At 45.8% G+C, this 21,274-nt stretch overlaps 2 protein-coding genes across 8 annotated transcripts in view; one reads left to right on the forward strand and one right to left on the reverse strand.

Moving 5' to 3' along the window:
- MITF (melanocyte inducing transcription factor) overlaps positions 1-6,003 on the forward strand; it is a 99,431-nt gene extending 93,428 nt beyond the window's left edge. For all 7 annotated transcript variants that reach the window (XM_059856799.1, XM_059856801.1, XM_059856800.1 and 4 more), the window contains one exon: positions 1,978-6,003. In XM_059856799.1, coding sequence (XP_059712782.1) covers positions 1,978-2,379 — 402 coding nt within the window. In that variant the 3' untranslated portion in view covers positions 2,380-6,003. The remainder of the gene's footprint in view (positions 1-1,977) is intronic.
- Positions 6,004-10,722: 4,719 nt separating this feature from the next.
- On the reverse strand, positions 10,723-18,781 carry LOC132332534 (2-epi-5-epi-valiolone synthase-like). Its single transcript, XM_059856951.1, has 5 exons — positions 18,522-18,781; positions 15,557-16,190; positions 13,949-14,182; positions 13,047-13,299; positions 10,723-12,040 (listed from the first exon to the last, which is right to left on the reverse strand). The coding sequence occupies exons 1-5, from the start codon at positions 18,692-18,694 to the stop codon at positions 11,901-11,903; spliced, it is 1,434 nt and encodes a 477-aa protein (XP_059712934.1). The 5' UTR covers positions 18,695-18,781; the 3' UTR covers positions 10,723-11,900.
- Positions 18,782-21,274: the final 2,493 nt, after the last annotated feature.

The raw sequence follows: 21,274 nt of genomic DNA on the forward strand, positions 1-21,274 counted from the left end.
AGCGTTTAAATTAACGGCGGGCAGTGCTGAGATAGCTGCAGAGATTTTTCCAGAAAAAGCCAAAAATATATTAAAAAAAAAAAAAAAGAATCCTAACACTCTTGTAGAAGCACTTATGAGTGGTCTGTTTTTGTCCTACCATGGCCAGCACTAGTTCCAAACCACACCATCAGAAAGATTTATATGGTAATAAATTCTTCTGTTTGCCAGGCCTAAGGCATTGGGACTTGTATCATGTAGTTGTTGATAGTCACGAAATTAAGTTCAGCTCTTTGGGAGTCTTCCCTGCTGCTTGCAGTCTGCAGGACTGTACAACAGTTCTCCTCAGCACTGAAAAGCAGTAGGTGGCATGAATATGTTTTTTCTGTGGGTTGTTGCCTTGTTAGATTCACCCAGGTTCCCAGTGTTCTGAGCTACACAGAAATTTAAGGGTGAAAACTCTGTTTCTCTAATTCCTTTGTCTTTACCTCAAGCTGGATAGGAAACCTTAACCTTGATGCCAACATGGGTTTTTTTTCTGGACAGCCACTCCTCTCTATAGAAGGGTAATTAAAGTGTACCAGAACTGGGTGTAAGAAACACCTAACATGGAGACAGTGATATCCCACATATCCTCGTCTTGCTGCTCCCCTGCAGCACGAACAGATGAGCTCTGCATGCGGCTGCAGCCTGCCAGCAGACCCCTCAACACCCCAGCTAATCCACCAGGGAGATAATGAAGCTGCAAATACCTGAGAGTCAAGTGTGGAAGTAAACAGCTTTAAAATAGAATGGGTCAAGTTGAGCCTCAGCACAGTTTTGTGCTTGGTTGAGCAATCTGCTGCTAGAATGAGATGATAAAAACACACAAGCTTTCTGCAGAACAGCATCAAGTAGTGGTGTTTCAAAGCTAAGTGAGATTACTTAAACATATTTCATCTTGCTTTGTATTACCCATCTGCTCTGGCTTCTTCAATCAAAATACCATAAAACCCAGACCCTTGAATAACAGGCAATACATCTGGCAGCAAATAACCTCAAGTGTGTATTTCCCTTTTTGTGTTGATTCTGATTAATCATGGAGTAAGGAACTCCTGGTTCTGGCATGTTAGCTGATGGAAGGAGTGTGTGCTCATTCCACCTTCTCCTCTGATCTTGCAGTGTGCCATTATGAGCTTGTTTTAGCCTGGAAATGATGGAAAAGGGTAATAATCAGCCTCAGTGACAGGAATACCCAGAAACAGCACAATTACAACAGAGATTGTGATTGCCTAGTATAATGCAGAAGTGGAAGAAAAACGTCTCTTTTGCTGATGTATTTGTCAGAGAGCATTTCTGTATGGTTAAATGTGAAGGTGGGATTTAAACTTTTCATGGAAATTTGAAGAATCCTGGCTCTGTGTAAAGTCTGAAACCTTCCTGTGACTTCCTTGTGATTTTTTTCTGCACAGGAATAGTGTTGTTGCTCAGTTTTGATTGACCTCTTCCAGCTCTGCCAGACTTGCAGAGTGAGAAATGTCCCCTCCAGAGTCTCAACAGGGATTGATAAGGATCACATAGACATGCTGTGCCTTCGCATATGACTTTTTAAAAATTACTAAAAACACATGCTTTTGCTAGGTTGTTTTTTTTTTTTTTCCTGTTTTAAAATGTTTTCCTCACCCTACCTGATGCCAAACCTGCCTATCCTGGCACTGGTTGGAGAAGAAGCCTAGGGGAACATGTCTGTGCTGCAGGGCACTGGGTTTTGGCTCTGGTATAGGTGCTGAGGAGGAGTGTGAAGGGCCTGTGTGGGATGGTGTTCACCCACCTCTTCAAGACTCTGCTGTTCAGGTGAAAATCTGCAGGGCTGGAGTGTGCAAGGAACAAGCACTTGTCACTATGGGAAAGGGAGGAAATGTGTACAGGAGAAGGAAACTGGAAGCTGCGAGACGAGCATAAGACGACAGATTTTATTTCCAGATTTTCTTTAAATTTGCTCCTTATTCTCCTTCACAGGAGCTTGAGATGCAAGCCCGGGCACACGGACTGTCCCTTGTCCCATCCACAGGCCTTTGCTCCCCTGACATGGTCAACAGGGTCATCAAACAGGAGCCTGTGCTGGACAACTGCACCCAAGACATGATGTCACACCACACAGACCTGTCCTGCACCACCACCCTGGACCTCACTGACGGCACCATCACCTTCAGTGACAACCTGGGGAACGTGACTGAACCAGCTGGCACCTACGGAGTTCCTGCCAAAATGGGATCCAAACTGGAAGACATCCTGATGGACGATACCCTGTCCCCCGTGGGAGTGACTGACCCACTGCTCTCCTCCGTGTCTCCTGGGGCTTCAAAGACGAGTAGCAGGCGGAGCAGCGTGAGCATGGAGGACACTGACCATGCTTGTTAGCATCTGTTGGCACACCTTTCATAAACTGCTTTGGTTCTTTGATCAGTAGATGAAATAATTTACCTTTTGTAGAATTTTTTTGATTTTTTTTTTTTGTTTTTTCCCCCTTGTGCTTCATCAGTGTGTGTGCGTGTGTGTATATATTATATATATAGAATTTTTTTTAGAATTTTTGTGAAGAAACTTGTATATTCTATTTTAAAACTACCAATGCCTCCAAAATATTGTACAGCATATGTACAGAATCTGTGAACTGGATTCGCCAAGAACTTTGAACTGGTCAAATCTACTCAAAGCAATAGAATTACAGATGAAGAGTCTGTTTCTACTGGGGGGGGAGGGGGCAATTGTAGGATTGTAAATGCAACCTATTTACTTGGAAACAAAATGTAAAGTTTAAGAATGTAAAGAAACAACAACAACAAAAAAAGTCCAATTTGTAATTGTATTAATTGAATAGTGCTGCCTTAAAGATACAGTGTCCCTCAAATGTTGGTCTTACATGACAAGTGTTTAGGGAAAATACCCACCTGACTTCTCTCAGAAAAGAAACTAAACCCAAGTGTTAAGACATCCTGATTGTGTTGATTGTGATATAAAATGCTGTTGCTGAAACTGCAGGGAGATGTGAGTGTCTCAGAGTGTTGTTTAATTTTACTCTGAGCTGATTTGGGTTTTCCTTTTGATCATGGTTCAAGTTTTTCCTCTTAAATTTTTATTTTGTTTTGTGACACACATGGGTGGCCTTGCCAATGGCAAAGCAAGCAGGAGCACTGTAAGTTGGGATACACTCTTTGGACAAAAAAAATTATGCATATTATAGCTGGGCACATTATGTTGTACATATCTAATTGGCTTTATTTTTTTTTAATTGCATTGTACAGTTTCTTTTGATTTGCATGGATTCCTTAGTTATCCTCAACTTTTTGTTTTAAATTTATTTGTATTTCATTTGTAAGATTTTTGCCTCTTAATATTGCAGCGATTTTTTTGACATTTTTAAAACTCATTGGAAGTTTTCTGCGTTCTTTGTAAACACTTGAAAGGAAGCTTTTATGCAGGGTTCTGTGTTTTAAGAGAGATTTTGAGAATATTTTGTATATTACAGTCTCACTTTGAAAATGTTTTTAAACGCATTTAAGGTAGAGTAAAAATTTAGATTAGGTAATAAAACAACTCTGTAGAGAAACTGAACTTACATATTTATTTTTAGTGATACAGAAAAAAAAGTAGTAATATGCTTGGAAACATAACTATGTAGTTAATATACCCGTTAGAGCAATTCGTGTTCTAGTTCAGCACTGGGGCTGACATAAGAGAAAAAAAAAACAACAAAAAAAAAAAGAGTAAATTACTGTATCTGCAAATAACTGTTACTTGATAACAATGTTATTAATTTTTAACATGCAACCATGTTGTAAAAGTAGTTTGGTGCATTATCTACTCAAGTGTAGTCCTATGCAATAACGGTAGTTTTCCTTGTATTATATCCAGCCTAGGTGTTCCACGGAGGTGACAGGTGGTGTTCAGAGGGAATGGAATTCTCCACAGCAGCCTACAGCTGACTGGCAGGCGTAGCTCGTTCAGAATGAAGTGCCTTAAACTCTAGTTGTAGTCTTCCTCGACTAGCACTGACTGAAGTGTGGCGTAGACAGAGCTTCAGGGTGGTGGTGTGTAGGGCCTTGAGGTGTAGCATGGTGCCTATGGATAGAAAACCAGAGCTTCCCTTTCTCCTTTGTGCTACACTGGAAATTACATAGGGTGAGTGCAACGGTTTGGCCAGCTTTCCAAGAAAGCCTTGGGCTCAGCAGGTGGTGTTCAGAAACCAAATGTGAACTGGGTGGGACTGGGGGTAGTGATGAGAGTTCCCACAGGGCTGTGCCCTCTACCAGACATTTCCCCAGGAGGGTTCCCTGCTGTGGAATGGGGGACAAGGTGTCCCCTGCCTGGCACTGCTGCTGTGGAATGGGGGGCAGGGGCTCGTGGTGTCCCCTGCCTGGCAGCTGGTGCTCCCAGCACAGGGGCTCAGGCTCTGCAGGGCTATGGATCTCGGGGTCTATGTTCCTGTCACTCTTCCCGTGGCTGTGTCCAGCCCTCTCTTCCTGCTTGAGCCCCCAGCGATGTGTTAGCATTGACACAACCATAGGGTTGTGTGTTACTTTCTTTTCTTTTATAGTTCTTGAAGGAGGAGCTGGAGTTGGGTTGTAATGATGCCTCTCCCCCTCAGCCCAGACAGCTTTTGGGAATATGTCTTTCCTAGGGTAGAGAAGCTCTGGCTGAGGCAGGACCAGGAGGCTGCAGGATGTGCTGTGGGTCACCATGGTCCTGGGGCAGGAAATGCCTTCAGTCCCTGCAAGGCAGCTGTGCCATAGCTCTGAGTCAAATGTGGGGGTACAGGCTTCTGGTGTTGCTGTTTGGCTGGGGTGGCAGGTAGGAAAATCTGTAAAAAATGGTTGTAGCTGTAACACAGGGCTCTGTTGCCCTTCCCCAAAGAATGGGGCAGCTCTGCAGTGTTGGTACAACAAAGCAGGGTGTGCATGCTGGAGTGTAGTAACTGAGAACCACTGAATGTATTGAATGAAGCTTTTGGTTTGGTGCCTGCCCTGGGCATTCAGAAATTCAAGTCTAGACTGTGGTATATGATTATTTTTCTAGCTTATGTGAAACCACTGGTACTCGCTGACAGCCGTGACTTCTGATTTTTGGTTGTGTGGAGGTGAGTAAGGATTCAAGGCCAACCATTCCATCAAGAGCTGGATTCCCTGGCAGAAGTCTCCGTGGCTGCAGCAGCTGTGTTGTGTGCTCCTATACCTTGTGTTTTCTGGGGTAACACATAACTTGGCCGTGCCCTGCTCACTGTTCCCCCTGTGTTTCCTTAGGTTACAGCTCTCCTCTGAGCCTGCCCACCCTTGTAATGGTGGCACTGCAGTGGGGACACCTCTAGGAGACACAGAACGCCAGTGGGTGCTAATGGGAGGTGCCTTTGCCCGGTTGAGCATGGTGGAGGGTGTGGCTGTGACATTTTGGAGGGCTTGGTGGCAGGGGACTGATGCAGCAGTCACAGGCACGGTTTGGCATGGGCTGGGTGGAGTGAGATGGACAGAAGTTGTTGCCCAGTCTGGTGACAGTGACGTGTGTGACGCTGGGCAGCGGTGGCTTCCCTGAGCAGGTGGGTGGGGAAATGACCAATTCTCACTTTGCCAAAGCCATGCAACAGGCAGGGACATGCAGAGTACCATGAAAAGTTCTTCCTTACTGCTTTTGGCCTATAAAGCAATATTTAACTCTTACAACCTGTAAAAGCAAAAAGAAGGTACATAAGGAAAGCACAAAGCACAAAATAATGCACTTACATTTATGTTGTTTGACATAAAATGCACTGGGGGGGAAGCTGATGTTGATAATAGTATAAATACCTATATTTCTTGAAAAAGTGACATTAATTACTGCCTCTTGCTATGATGCTTGGTACTGTAATGTTGATATTCATCTGCTGTTGACTGCAGCAATAATTTGTGTATGGTCCATAGCACTGTAAATTATGGATCAATATTAATGTATCCAATGAAATAATTTGAACTGTTGTTCTTGATAGATGGATTAAAGCATTTGGTTTTTCACATACATCTGTGTAAGTCCCTCGTTTTCCATCTGAGTGGATCTTGTTTTCCTGTGCATTTGAAGTCCCTGCAGTGCTTCTGTGTCTGTGACTTGGCCATGGATGTGTCCATGTCCCTGACCTGGTCTTGGTTGGCATCCTTGGTTCCACCAGAGCTGTCCAGTTGTGTTTGTGGCAATCACACAGGGGAATGAAGCTGCAGACCAGACCCCACCTGGGCTTTGCAAGTGCATGCCAAAGTGGAAAGAACCAGAGGTTGTGGTCCAGAGTAAGGAATCAAACAGGTGGGTTTTATTTAACACAGGCCCCTCCCATGGCCTCTTGTCATTTGCCTCCCTCCCTCCATGCCCCTTGGAGCTCATCAGGTGTGAGGTCATAGGCTCTGTGAGGCCTTGGGGTACCTGCCCCCCTTTGCCTTGCTGTCACACCTGCAAGGTCACCTGTCCCCAGCTGTCCTACACAGCAGCACTTTACCCCTTCTCTAGCTGTGTATGGTAGGATCCTCATCCCTTCTCTGCTCACTCCTCCCAAATCTCCTCTCAGCCAACATGCAAACAGCTGCTCCTGGCTTCTGCTGGTGAGGAAACAGCTGCAGTCTTGTTGTGTCTTCCCATCTTCATTATTTCTCCTGTCTCTGTTGCTCTCATCCCTTCTGGTCCTGTTCTTCAACAGCCTTTTGCTTCCTGTGCTCTCAGCATTGAGTTCCTGCTCTCTGTTGACCTTGCTGCAGCAGCATTGGGGGTTATTGAGTGTTGTCTCAGGGGCCTTGAGCTCTGAGTATAAACAGGAGTTTTGAATTTGACCAGTGTCTTGAAAGTCTGATATCCGTTAGAGTAGAAAATACCTAATTCAGTTGGATTGAAAATTACTAGCTCTATTTAAAAACCAACCCAACAAAAAATGCCTGACTCTACTAGAACTACAGCTGAACAGTCCCACTCCTTCTGCACAGAAGAGACTTGGGTAAAAACTTGTGTTTCCAGGAGGTTTTGTAATGTAATTTCTTTAGAAATTAAGCATAGTGTTAGAATGTAGAAGTAGTGCATTAGAAAATCTATTTATTAGCAGCCTAGGATGTAATTGCTATTTTGAGTTCTTGTTTGTATTTAGACTTTGCATTTGGTGGTCTGTTGGGTTTTTTTGTGGTCAGCTTGGAATGAATTTCTTGCTGTAGGTGGCAGCACCTCAAGGTTTTGTCTGGGTTGGAGAACCCAGGAAGAGCAGGAAGAACACGCATCATGGGGATATTGGCTGTAGGCATTAGATCTATGATAGTAAAGAGTTGGTGGCAGCTCTGCTTAAAAGCCTTTTCAGTTGTGTTGGACAAGCCTGAAAAATTCAGCACAGGGTAAGAAAGTGGATTTTAAAAGTAAGTCCAGCTGTGCCTGGTGTGGTCTGTTTCACTGGGAATCTCCATGTCCAGGCTGGAGGATGCTGAAGTGCTTGGCTGTGTGGTGTGGTGGTACAGCAGGACACTGCCACCGTGTCACCTCATTGTGCTTTCCTTTCCAGGAGACCTGGGAGCCCAGCAGCTCCCAATGCCAGGAGGGGGGTGGTGATGGCTCTGCCTTGGGCACAGCAGCGATACTCCTGGTCCCAGCACTAAAAGTTGTCCTACGCTGTTGCTCCAGCTCCTTTGAAATACACTTGTTTAAAATTACGGGGGAATGGCTTGGAAAAGTGTTCCTGAGTTATTAAAACCAATGAGGCTTGACAGGATGCTGGCTCACAAGGCAAATGTGTGTGCACTGAGCAACACCGTTGTCTTTGCCTGTGACCTGAGCTTCACCCTTCCTTGAAACTGCTCCTTTTCCAGCTCAGTTTCTGGGAGTGATGCTCTTAACAGGAGCTGTGCTCTGCATCATAGAGGGAAATGATGGTTCCTGTGACAGACCCCTTTGTGTTAGTGCTGTCCAAGAGCTGTGCAAGGAAATGAGAAGGCTGCTATGGTCAGCAGGAAGGGCCAGGGCATAAAAATATGCAATATTTATGTGCAAAGTATGTAAATATCAATTGTTCTTTAACACACACACACACACACACACACACACACACACATATATATATGTGTCACCATGGGGTTGATGTCCATATTGAGGATGCTGCCTCAAAGCAGGGTTTGGTGGATGGAGCACACGGCTCTGGGGGCTCTGGTCCTGCTCAAACGCTTTGCCTGCTCTCTTGCTGTTGAGCAGCGCCTCTCCAGAGCTCCCTGCTCGCTCTGGCTTTCCTTCCGTGTGCCTGTGGCTGCAGCAGGAGTTAGACGTGCATTAAAAGAGTGGGGAACAGCACACTCTTGTGGGGCTATGTCTTTCCCAGCACAGACCCACCGGGCGTGGATTCCTGCACTCCATCCCGGTGGCTCCATCCCGGCAAACCCGTCCTGCTCCAAAGCGAGTTGTGATTCACTGGTGTCGTTTGCAGATTGTTTTCTGTGAGTGCAGCGTGAAATTCACGCCAGGGGTATCAGCTCCAGGCAGGCAGGCACACAGCAGGGGAGCAGGTGCTGTATGAGGAACAGAGCATTGCTCTTGTGTTCTGCACTGTTCCTTTAGCCACTTCAAATACATTTAGTCAAAATCTTTTAATGTCTTCAAGACCTTTGGTCTGATCCTCATTTTACACTGAGTACACTGAATGCTACTGTTCACTGGGCATGAGTGATTGCTGCTTCAATACTCCTTTATGCATTCCAGTACCACAGAATCATAGACTGGTTTGGGTTGGGACTTTACTAATATTCCTCATCTTTTTTCCCTGCTGAAAAGCAGTTTATAGAGCAGGTTGTTGCAAAAGAAATTACTTCAGCACTTGTAAATAATAAAATAACTTCGTATTCTCTGACCACTAAAGTAATTTTGTTCAAACAGATCCATGAAGAACTTGCACTGCAAGGACCCGTCTGGGACTTTCTGTTTTTCTCTTTGGAGTAATGCATCATAAGAGAATAAGCGGAGATCTTAGGTCTAATATAATAGTTCTGTTTGAAAAAGCAGGAACTAAATCAATGCTGACAAATGAAAAAGAATTAAATCCATGCTAGACATTAAAAAAAAATGCACCTCAAACAATGAGGGGTATTTTAAAAAGTCACTGTTTTGTTAATAATACTTTCCACCCCTTTCCCTTGATCTTTTGATGACAAGCCTGGCAAAGGCACTTTTTGTCAGACACTGAAGCAATTTTGCTGCTGTCATGTGCCTTTCTTGATACACACATATTAGTCACGCAGCCGTTTTATGTTCTTTAGCATATTTTAATATATAATTAAAAATGTGCCTGTCTGCTACCAAGCAACCAAGCACGTCAGGGGCTGATTGTGTTCTGTCACCCACAGCAGAAGGGAGGTTAAAAAACAATAATAATCATGTGTTCACTTTTCAGTCCTAATTGTGCTTCAGCTCCTTGGATATGTTGTCACAGACACAACCACTGTCTTCTGAAGGCAGAGGCAAAGCCAGCGTGGGGGAATGGCTGGCAGGTGACCCACAGCCAGGTCACTGTCACCAATAACACATTGGCCCTGCATGCTGGGCTTTTAATGTGCTTTTATGACTCTTTTTAGTTCAGTTCACCGTGGCCCTGCTAAGCTGCACCTTGGCTTTCCCTGGAAATGGAGTTCCAAATGCCTCTGGGCTCCTGAGAATCTCTCCCAGGACATTTAAAATAACTCAAGTTGATGTTTGTATTGTACCTTCTTCACAGAGGTAGATGGGAGCAGGACACTGACTTGGGCAGGTGATAATCCTGTGCTTCATTCATTTCTAGGTTATCTGGTGTAAAAAATGGCCCACACAGCTGCTGGAGAAGAGGAGGAGGACCATTTGTGAGTGTGCCCAGGTGATCATTGTAAGCACAACATTAAATGGCTCTCAGCACCTTTGCCCCTCAGTCTGCTGTCCCTGAGGCTCTCTCATGCTCCCAAAAAGTTGTGGTCATGGAATATTTCAGGTTGGAAGAGACCCCAGTGGGTCATCTGGTCCAACCTCTCTGCTTGATTAGGGTCATCCCAGAGCACAAGACTGTGCCCAGACAGTTCTGGAATATCCCCAGGCAGGGAGACTCCACACCCTCTCTGGACAGTCTGTTCCAGTGCACAGTCACTGCACAGCAAAGAAGTTCTTCCTCAAGTTCAGGTGGAACTTTCTCTGCATCCGTTTCTGCTTGTGTCCTCTTGTCCTGTTGCTGGGCACCACTGAGCAGAGCCTGCTCCATCCTCTGGCTCCTTCCTTCAGACACTCATGGGCCCTCACCTGCTCTCTTGTTGCACTGTCCCTGTCCTAGCAAAGCTGGTGCATCCCTGAGAGAAGCAGGGATGCTCTACCCACACAGTGGCTGCTGTCAGAAACCCACTGAATGAGCCTGTGTTTGATGGTCTGGAAAAAGGAGACAAGTTCACTGATATCCTCAGCCCCAGCTTATTTAACTCTGGAAATTATGGGTTTATTTTTAAGAAGTTGTGGCTCCGAGGATGTGCTCTAAAGCTCCTTGGTAAGCTGGTGCCATCTGTGTGAAACCCTGTCCTGAAACTGGAGAAATGCCCTGCTCTGGAGAAGGCTGAGCAGGGCTTTCTGTGTAGTTTTATGCACCTCTTCTCCAGGCTCAAGAGGAAAAGGGATTATATGTCAGCTCTATGCCATTCTTCTCCAGTCTGTGTCTCTTAGGTTTGTGCAAAAGTACTCAGGCACACACTGTGGGCAGCAATGCAATCATTAGTTCAAAAGTTTTTCAATTTTAGTAGCTTTTATTACTTGAGCAAAAGAGAAGCCAGCACATCAGCACAAACTGGTGTGGGACAAAAACACCGGGGGAAAAAACAAATCATGTTGTAAATAATTCAAAGTCTGTTTGTTGATTGCAATTCCTTTGATTGGACCTCCAGGGAGAAGGATGGCATTACTTTTAAATTTTCCACCATCAGCATCCATTATATAATCTGCTCAGAGTCTGCCAGGATCCTGAGACGCGACCCTGAAGCCGCTTGAAGATGAACTTGCTTGGAGTCCTCTAATTTCTCTTGGCTTTCCTCAGCTGACTTATCTAATCAGAAAAGGCTGAGATGGTAAAGGAGCCAGGGTCTGGCAGGTAGGAGGAGCCCTGTGACAGATATGGGGACACCAGGGGGTTCTGCAGTATTGCCAGGAGCTAAACTTTGTTTTTAGGCAGCAGTGCTGCAAACTGTGCCCTGTTTGTCACACCAGTGGCTCTCAGGGGTTACAAAGTGAAACCACCACAAACATTTGGGCAGCAAGAGGAGACTTGCCAGATGTACTCAGTATCTGAGAGTCTCAAGACAAAAGGCTGTGACACTGCCAGGAGACAGTTCCCATGTGGTTCACAGCAGCAATATTTACTGATCTGTGACTTGTGAGGGTGCCTCTAAACAGACTGTGTTATTCCCTTAGACTGGGTGCAAAGACTGGCACACGAGCTTCGTTGTTTTGCTCTTTTGAATTTGAGAAAACAAGAAGAACACCAAGAAGAAAAGAATGACCAGTGAAGGTGATAGCCTACTTGAAATATTTTATGTAGCATAGAAATTTTGTGTGGTGCCGTACCATGAGTCAGCTACACCTGCTTGTGTCAGGGGTCCAAGCACAAGCAATGGTGGGACACCAGTGGCAAAGGCCATGGCCGTTACCAGCTTGGGTTAACTAAATAATGAATAATCCTGGTCACTTTCCCTGAAAGAAGACCATTTGCTATGAACTACACTACTGGTATTCTGTGGTTTCACTTGTGAGCAATCACTCCTTCAGCAATAATAGATTCCCTTTCAAACAAAGCAATTGAAAAAGGCAAATCACAACAGATGCCAATATTCTGCTTGTTCCACGCAGCTATGGAGTGTCACAGGTGCTTCTGGATTTATCTTGTTCAAAATTCAGTTCTGCCCACTGCCTTACAGTGTCAAACAGCTCAGGCTTGGGGCAGGACTGTCACCTTGGGCTTGCAGTTCTTCCTCCAGCCCCATCTTGCAGTCCTTGACCCACAGCTTGTATGCTCTTTCCAGGGTCTCTTCACTGGTGTCATTGAATATGTCTGGAAAATAAGAGTTGCAGTAAATAGTAGTAGAAAATAATAGGACATCCAGAGGAGCATTTCCTGCCTGCACCCACTGACTGTGGCTGTCACTCCTGTTTGTGAGAGCCTTTTGTCTTTTGTGTGGAGACTGAGCTTCCTGGAATTGGTGTGAAAAGAAAGAGATGGCAGAGATCACAACCTGGTACCATTTACTGTTTCTGTGTTAGGGGTTGGTTAGCTTTTATTTTTAAATCTTATGAGTATTTAATCCCTGATATTAAGCAGATATTATTTAGTTTGCAAATATTATTTCTAGGCACAGTAAAAAATTAAATTCCTTTTGCCAAGGATATTTAAAAAATATTTTCAAGTATAGCAGAAGAACTGTTTTTCTGTTTTCCCCTTGCTGTTTTTTCTGCCAGAGCACTGCATTTCCCTTTGCAAAATGAATTGGTTAATCATAATGCAATTAATTAGACATCAGTCCTTAAGAGAGTTCTGGGGCTTGTACACAGGAGGGAACCTGTCTCTCGATGGGTTTACTGAGCTGTGAAAAAGAGCGCAAGAAATGCACAACTGCAAACCACAGAGCACATTTCCCAGGCTGTTGCTGCCCACCAAATGCACAACTGCAAACCACAGAGCTCATTTCCCAGGCTGTCGCTGCCCACCAAATGCACAACTGCAAACCACAGAGCACATTTCCTAGGCTGTCTTTGCCCACCAAATGCACAACTGCAAACTACAGACCGCATTTCCCAGGCTGTCATTGCCCACCAAGTGTCCCCTCGGGGGGCTCCCCTGGGTCCCTCAGGCCGTACCTGCCATGCCAAGGCCAGCAGGCAGAGCAGTGCATTTCCCTTTGCAAAATGAATTGGTTAAGTGTCCCCTCAGAGGGCCAAGTGTCCCCTCGGGGGCTCCGTGGGCTCCCTCAGAGGCCTGCAGGCAGAGCACTGCATTTCCCTTTGCAAAATGAATTGGTTAAGTGTCCCCTCGGGGGCTCCCAGGGTCCCTCAGGCCGTACCTGCCACGCCGAGGCCTGTGGGCAGGGGCATCCGCAGCTGTCCCCCGCTGTGCTTGAGGCGCTCCCGCAGGGCTCTCTGGATGAGGGCCCAGCTGCAGCCGCTGTGCCAGACCGGCAGCTCCAGGCCCCGCATGCACTGCAGGATCTGCTCCTTGTCCTCGGCAGCCAGCAGCCCTCGTGTGTGGGCCACATACGTCATGAAGGCCATGTCGATATTCACGGCTTCCCCGTGCATCAGCGACGGCAAAACTCTCTGCGGCACAGCAAAGGTGGGTGGCTCAACAGGTTTGGGGTGGCAGATAGGAAATGAGTGGGGTTTATTGCTAAAAGTGTCCCTGCAAATCGACATTTGACTCACTGCGGTTGCTGATGTTGGCGTCTTGTGATTTATGGGTTGCTAGGATGATCCGTTTTGCACGTGATTAATCGCAGCTAAAATATCCCATAGGGAACTAGGATCTAATTCTCCTCCCATCTAAATCACTGATAGAGCACCATGAGATGGAGGGATGGACTGTGTATATTGGATAAGATGTAGTGTCCCCCCTCATTCCTCAGTGGCATTTCTCCCCAGCAATACAGGCTATGGCCTCCATGCCTTTTTGCTGTTACAGCTCATGTTGGTGATGTCCAGAGGCTTCACTGCAATCTGGTTTTCTTTGAGCTTCAGTAAGTGCCCAGAAAGAAGCAACAACTGGATCGAGGTCTGAATCGGAAATGGGAGGTGTGGGGGAAACAGGGCAGGAGAAGGAGTCCCTTTGACACCAGGCCGGTGTGTTGGGTGACCTAGCATATGCAAATCTGGAGTTTCAGCTCCTTTTCACAAGGTTTTCATGAAGCCTATTGATTTTTTTTAATTTTGTCTTTGAAGGGGATATTGCAATATAAAGTCTGTCACTCACCATTTCCAGCTCTGGGCTAATTAGGTGGCCAAAATCAACCAGTCTGTCCAGGTCATCCTCCCAGAGGTTGGGAGCCAGCTCTTCCAGCATGGTTTCAATGGCAATCCTGGTAGTCTGCAGTGCAGCATCGCCATGGCGAGCAAAGCTGTTGCAGGACTGGAACTTGGTGTCCAGGAGGTATTTTCCATTGTTCTTGAGCAGGTCAAACAGCCCTTTGTGTTTCATGAGGGCCATCTGGGACAAAAAAGAGATAATTAAGGATAATTGTCTGATACTTGTATGTGCTGTTGTAAACTTGAGTGTTTCCGTAGGTTGGACTGCAATAACATGTCATACACTAGTTCCCCTGCTGTTGGGCAGCTCTGCCCGTGCTAGGGGCTTGCTACATGCTCCCATAGCCCAGCAGGTGGTTTGTAATGAGCTTTGGTTGTTTGTGTGCCTGGAAGGAAACTTGGGACTGGATGGTGGCCATCCCCAGGACAGGGACTGGGCGGGGGGGGCCACCACCTTGGAGTTGCTCTTAGGGCAATGGAACGAGGGAAAACACTGCTGTGTAGAGAATATGAGGGTTCAGAAGTGATGTTCTTGTTAGAAGTACATATCTTTTCCCTCTCTGACTCATGCATTAGCCCCACCCCTGCAGTGGGGAATGGTGTCCTGAGGGTTTCACAGTGCCTGCCAGAAACCTCCAGATATCCTGGGGATTTCTCACTGTGCAAGCACTGAAAATTGCTGTTGATGAACTCATCTCTAATATACTTTAATAGCTTGAACTCTGCTTTATCAAAAGTTTCCAAAGCTCTCCAGACATAAAGCCATTTGCTGAGTACTTTCCAGGTAATTTTAGAAGTAGAATTTGCCTCGCAGGAGATTGATTGACCACACTCGACATACCCACTGAGGTAGGTGCAAATGATCTTGCAGATTATTAATCCCCAGCATAATGAGCTTCAGATTCTCTGCCAGGAGTTCATTACAGAGTGCTACGGATCAGCCTCAATGGAAAGATGAGGCTTTTCTTCCCTGTTTTTGCCGTGTCTCCTGTGAGTTTTTGCTGTTTCTGGCTGTGAGTTTTGAAGTTAGCAGGGTTAGTACTGGACACTGAGTGTTAGGGATGTTCTAACAAATTTAGCAGCTGTAAAAAAACTATATATAGACTCAATGAGAGTTAAATTCCTCATGCACCCTTGGTGGCCCACCTTGATTCCTCTGAGTTGTTCATACAATGCCACGGATGCTGCTGGACCTTTTACTTTCCAATACTTAAAAGGGGCAAGAAAGATGAGGACAGATTTTTAGTAGGGTCTGTTGTGCTAGAACAGAGATAGCAGTTTAAACTGAAAGATATATTCAGGCTAATTGTGAGGAAAAAATTTTTTACAACAGGGGTAATGAAACCCTGGAATGATTTTTCCAGGGACTGGTAGATTGCCCATTCCTGGAAATACTCAAGAACATGTTGAATGGGGCTTTGAGCAATCTGACCTAGTGAAAGGTATCCTTGCTCATCACAGGGGGATTGTATTTGGTGACCTCCAAAGGTCGCTTCCAACCCAAACCATTGTATGACTTTTCAATTTTGAAAACTGCAGCTGCAGAAGTTCATACCTTTAAAATTTCCCCGAGGCCGTTGGAGATGTGTCGCCGAGGGATGCTCTGGAGGAAGGATCTGTCCAGGAAACTCGCCACGGGGGGGGTGTAGCCCCCAAGCTTGTTCTTACACTGCAGAAAGTTCACCCCATTCTTGGCCCCCACGCTGGCATCCACGTAGGAGAGGAGGGTGGTGGGGACCCGAATGTAGGGGGTGCGTCTCCTGTAGAGTGACGCGGCGAGGCCGACGATGTCCAGGCACACGCCCCCGCCGATGGCGATGATGGGCTCCGTGCGCCGGTCCAGACTGAAGCTCTGGACCTCGTGCAAGATGTTCAACACCAAGTCCATGGATTTTGTTTCCTCGGTGGTCGGCAGAGCGAGGATTTTGTGCTGGACTTTGTTCTCTTCAAAGTATTCTCTGACTTTGGAGCCGTAAAGTTTGTCGACGACTTCGTCTATGACAATGAAGCGCCGCAGTTTCCTCTTGCTGGCCGTGGCCAGCTCTATTTGCTGGGGGTCAGTGATGTGACCCCAGAGCAGAGTGGTGTTAGAGGGCTCCAGGATATTGTACGTTTCTACCACTTTGTAGCAAAAATAGATGGGGGCTTCAATGATCCAGGAAATCCCACCTTCGGAGATGCACTCACCTCTGGCAAGGATCAGAAAACATGGCTTGAAATCACTATATTCCTAGCTTGATCTTTGCATGTCTGAACTAGTTTAAGGATATTGCTGGGAGATAAAGAATGTGGAGTCTCCTGCCCATGCACTGCAGAAACATGGGGCTGTGAGGATGGGACACTCTATGGGTGTCAGGGCTCAGCAATTTTATTCATGGAGAAGCTCTCCAAGGTCTAGGTGAAGAGTTAAATGTCTGAATTCCTACACAGCATTAAAAAGATACGGTCTGGAAGGGCTGGGACATGTTTTTCATGTTAGACATTGAAAACCCATAAAGAATAAGCCAGCCCAATCACCTCAGCTTTCAGAAAGGGAATGGGGAAGAGAAGAGGTTGCCAAAATTTTCCACATTCATGGAAGAATCATCCTGTGATGGTGTATCTGGTTGGTAGGAGTAAATTTATTCCTGTCTATCTATACACAGCCACACATCTCCATTCAGACCAGTGTTTCTACAATGCCTTAGTTGAGCTAGCAGATCTCTACCTCAAAATAGGTGTGATGGAATAGGAAGTGCTCTTGGAGAGGGAAAGAAAATGATTTGGGTGTTGGGAAACATTTCCACACTTGAGTTTTCAAGGGTAAATAAAAGCCAAAATTAGTTGGCAAAAAACGTGGAGCTGCCCATTGGAGAAGCCCTCTCCAATGACGAGGACGACAAAACAAATGAAAAACACAGCCCTACAATCCCTTCCTTCTGTGGGATGGGCAAACCAGGGAAAAAACAAGTTGGGAATCAAAAAAGAAAAAAAACAGGCAGAAGGAAATAGGAAGATGTATTTTATGTAAGACTGTTTTTTGAGCTGCATTTTGGTAAAAAATGAGTTTCTGTGATATTCGTTGGATAATCATGTTTTTCTACATGCCTGATTTCTTTTCGCATGCCTGAACATTCACGTAGAGGTCAAAAGAGATGCTTCTCTGCTTTCTTTACCAAATTGTCTCTAAGTTTTAAACTCTTAAAATCTCTAATCCCTGAAACTCCATAGCTGTTAAAGAAAACCAGTGAGGATTTACACCTCCCAGAAAATTTCTTCCGGGCTTCTCAAATATGGTATCAGAAAAAGCATTGTTGTGTACATTTCAATGCACCATCTTATAGCTGTACTTAACTCCATGTGCATTCATCTCTGGTGTGTGACTCTTCTAAGAGACAGGATGGTTTGGAATTTTATTTGGTGGAATTAGCTTTGGGTGCTGGATGGTACAACCAGTACCCATTGCAACCCCTCTGCTCTATGAAAATCAGGGGGAATTTGGGGCTGGACATGCCCTTGTGGGTGCATATATCAACTGAAGATATTTCTGAGTGTTCTTGGGCCCTAGGTTCATCCTTCTATTACTGAGGTCCATCAGGCTGTTTTTGGGTCTGTCAAAGTCCTGCTCTACCTGCTGCAGCTCTGCCTGGGTGATGCTCATGTGCAGTCACTGCCAGCACTGGCGAAGGTCCCTCTGACCTGGCTGAGAAAAGGGTTAAACTTGTGCCATTAGAATCTGAGCATGACAAAGGCTCGAAAAATTCTGACATGCAGAAGAGAACTGTATTAAAAAAGATCTGGATCATGAATGGAGCTCCATGTGCTTGTGAAAAGGAGTATGCTGTAATTAAAAGATAATTAACTGGAGAGATGTACTATCAGCAAAGAGCTGTGTGTATCCCTGGGGGAAAGTTTTGTCTTTGCTCTGTCTGAAACAGCATTAGGTGACTTCTGCAGTTTGAGGGATGTGTTAAGGGTTTTGATCCTGTCAGTAACAGTTTATTTTTCCCACCTACCCATTTCATTTGTCTGCAACCACCTCTATAAACCCATCTGTCTCCCATGCCTTGGCGTGAGATTTTGTGCACACACAGATTGAATTTTCAGAGAAATGGAGAAAATGAGCCCAAGTGCAGCACACAGATGTCCCTGCGTAAGCTTTTCAGAAGTTTAAAGAAAATTCCTGTCTACAAAAAAGGAGGCTGTTGAGAAAATTCCCTCTGTAACTCCGAGCTGTGTCAAGGAGCACTGCAACCACCCATGCTGCCATACTGCCCATGTTCCCAAGACATGTTCCCAGGTTTGTACACTAGGTCAGGTAGGATGGGGCTTGGAGCACCCTGGTCGAGTGGAAGGTGTCCCTGCACATCTCAGGGGTTTGGATTAGATGACCTTCAAAGATCCCTTCCAGCCTGAACTATTCTGTAATTCTGTCATTGCGGGTTGAAGTCACTATGGCACCCAAGATAGTTTTTCCATCCCACCAAGAAGACTGCCCAGTTTGGCTGGCCAGAGCAACACAGGCTCCTTCCTATACTCACATTGTTGCCTCAGAGAGGGTGACCTCGTCCTCGTCGTTGGAGAGGGCCTCTCCTTTCTTAATGCGGCTCCACGTGCTCTTGACTCTTACCAGCTGGAAATCTGTTTGCCGGGGCTCCTGGGGCATGGTGGCTCCTGGGACTGCTGCAGCACACGCCTCCTCTGTCACCAGCATGCTTCCAGAAAGTGAAATCTCCCTACCCAGAGATCTCCCATCACTGGGTGCCTTTGAGGTGCTTTTTAAAGGCTGCAGGTTGACCAGGCATCGGGAGGGGAGGTCTCGTCTCCATGTGAGAGACTAATTACAAAACTGAGATTACCTAATCTGGGATGCATGTGAGAGGTGGCAGGAATGTTTGAAGACACGTGCGACTACCAGGATGGGGTTGTGTAATCAGCTGGTTTTATAATGCTTAAGATGTACAATAGAAGTGCACACATTAACTTCCAACATGATGCCCTACAGCAAATTTAAAGTTATGAAAGGCAGTTTGTGTGATTCTTCACATCATTCAGGAACCTCCTTTGCTGAGCAGAGCCTCTGATCTGGCTGCAGCTCTACACTGCTCTTATGGGATGAGACAGGAGCAGAAGCATGGGGATCAATACCAGCTGGTTAAACCTCTTTTGAGTTCACATTCCTGGGATTTTCTTGAATTGAGGAACCAAACTATATATATAATAGATATTTTTGCTTTTATGGTGGGTTTAAAAAAATTATCAGAGAGCATTTATTTCCTGAAGGGCTGTTTGGGGCATGAGCTGGATTTTGATCCCCACGTGACTGGGGGATGCAGAATTCACTTTTCCATGTGATCTTCCAGCTGGGGCTTTTGGAGGGCCCCAGGCTCAGGCTGCCACACAAAGTATTCCCTTGGCATACAGCTCTGTGTGCTGAGCACAGGAAGATCTTCCTTTGATTTCACCAGCAGTGCCTGAAGGCACAAACCTGTCTTTGCCACCTTCTCAGCTGTGTTTCTGAAAGCTGTCCTTGTTCAGAAACAAAGATCAAGAAAACCAAAATCAGATGTAAAAGCAGTGGCAGGAAAAAAATGAATCTTAAAGAACCCATTGGACAACACTCTGTCATTGCTTTGAAGGCTCAATTGCAGCCAAACTCACTTTGGAACCTTCATCTATCTCAAAATTAATATTGAGAAAAAGTTGCAAGAAAAATCTCCAAAGTCATGTAGCCCTGCTCCAAGAAGTGCCTAACTCCTGACTCCAGTCCTCACTGCTGGCTTCATCTCCAGATGGCAAAGTGCTTTTTAAAGAGGACAGGCTGTTAACCCCATTTTGTAGAAGAAGAAGAAGAAAATAGAGTCTCAGAAGTGAAACAACTTTCCCAAAGTCACCTTAAAGCTGGTGCCCTTTAGATGGTACACTAAAGCTCATAGCCTGTTTACCAAATACTCGCCTGAAATTTTAACTCCCAATCTAAATACAATTTTTATTGCTTTCTACAGGAACTGCAATTCTAATGCAGTTTGTTGTTTACTAAATCATGAAATAGAACAATCTCAGGTATGCCAGTAGGTCTGTTTTTTTCATCTTATTTATTTGCTTTTATTAATAACAATACAGTCAGCATTGAGACTTCTTTTATTTGCTTTTCTTTTACTCTTTAATAACGTGAATTTACTTATTTTCTATTTATACTTCCCTATTCTATTCTAGGGACAATGAAATATCTTCTGTTACATTTGAGAAGTTGAAAAATTAACTTTCCACAGTCCAGCTGATTGCCAGCACCAATGACTGCCATGTCTCTGTACCTTCCATCCTCCAGAGGGGCTGCCAAGAGCCCTGTGTGAGCTCCCCCAGCCTGTTCACCTCTCCTGCTCTGGGCTCTCTCTGCACACTTTGCAGGTACATTGAGTCTGTCCTTGAGTGAATGAGCCCAGGGTGATACATTCCAGAGGTGACAGATGCTGTTCTGGTTATGGAGGAGTCCATAGTTCCTCATTACCTTCAGTTTGTGTTTCCTCCGAATGAAGAGGAGATGGCCAGCCCACCTTGGCTCCATCACACACTCTTTAAGGACTTTGCTTTAATTCCTCACCAGCCCTTTCTGCCCAACTCTGCTGCAGCTCATCTCAGGCTTTTGGATACCTGGGATGTTCCCACTGATGCCTCCCTCAGCCAGTCCATTCCTGGGATCCTTACGTGGGGCCCAGATCAGCTGGTACCAGCCCCAGCCTGTGCAGAGGCCTGGCCCCCAGAGTAGAGGTTACTCCACTGTGTGGCTGTACAGGGCAGTGGTGACCTTGTGGCTAAGGACCACTTGTAGATAATCTGGGGTTCAGAGTCCTGGGACATTTTTGGCCCCATACCTGGTGGTTTAGCTGGGGCATGTCTGTGATATGTAACTAGAAGGTTATGAAACTTCCAATTAATCTCTTGAGAGCCAGCAGCTTCCTAAGGTCAGGATGTGAACTTACTCTTACGTAAAGCAAAGGAACTGAAAGTCGGCTCTTTTGTTGTGCTTTTCTCATGTCAGATGCTGTTGGATCTCACCTGCTGCCTGTGCTCTGGGTGGGACAGGAGGGTGCAGCCCCAGCCTGGAGCCATCCTCCCCACGCAGCCTCTCCCCAGGGCTGGGGCTCTGCCCTGGTGATTGAGGGAGGAGACTTCATCCCCTCACCGGGCACCCAAGCACCGACCTCCTGCTCTGCAGAGGCAGCAAAGCCACCACAGCATCCTCTGAGGCCAGGGGACAAGAAGGAACATGCACAGCCCTTCAGGTAAACTCCCC

This window comes from Haemorhous mexicanus, chromosome 11 (assembly GCF_027477595.1).
Source record: "Haemorhous mexicanus isolate bHaeMex1 chromosome 11, bHaeMex1.pri, whole genome shotgun sequence".
NCBI lineage: Eukaryota > Metazoa > Chordata > Aves > Passeriformes > Fringillidae > Haemorhous > Haemorhous mexicanus.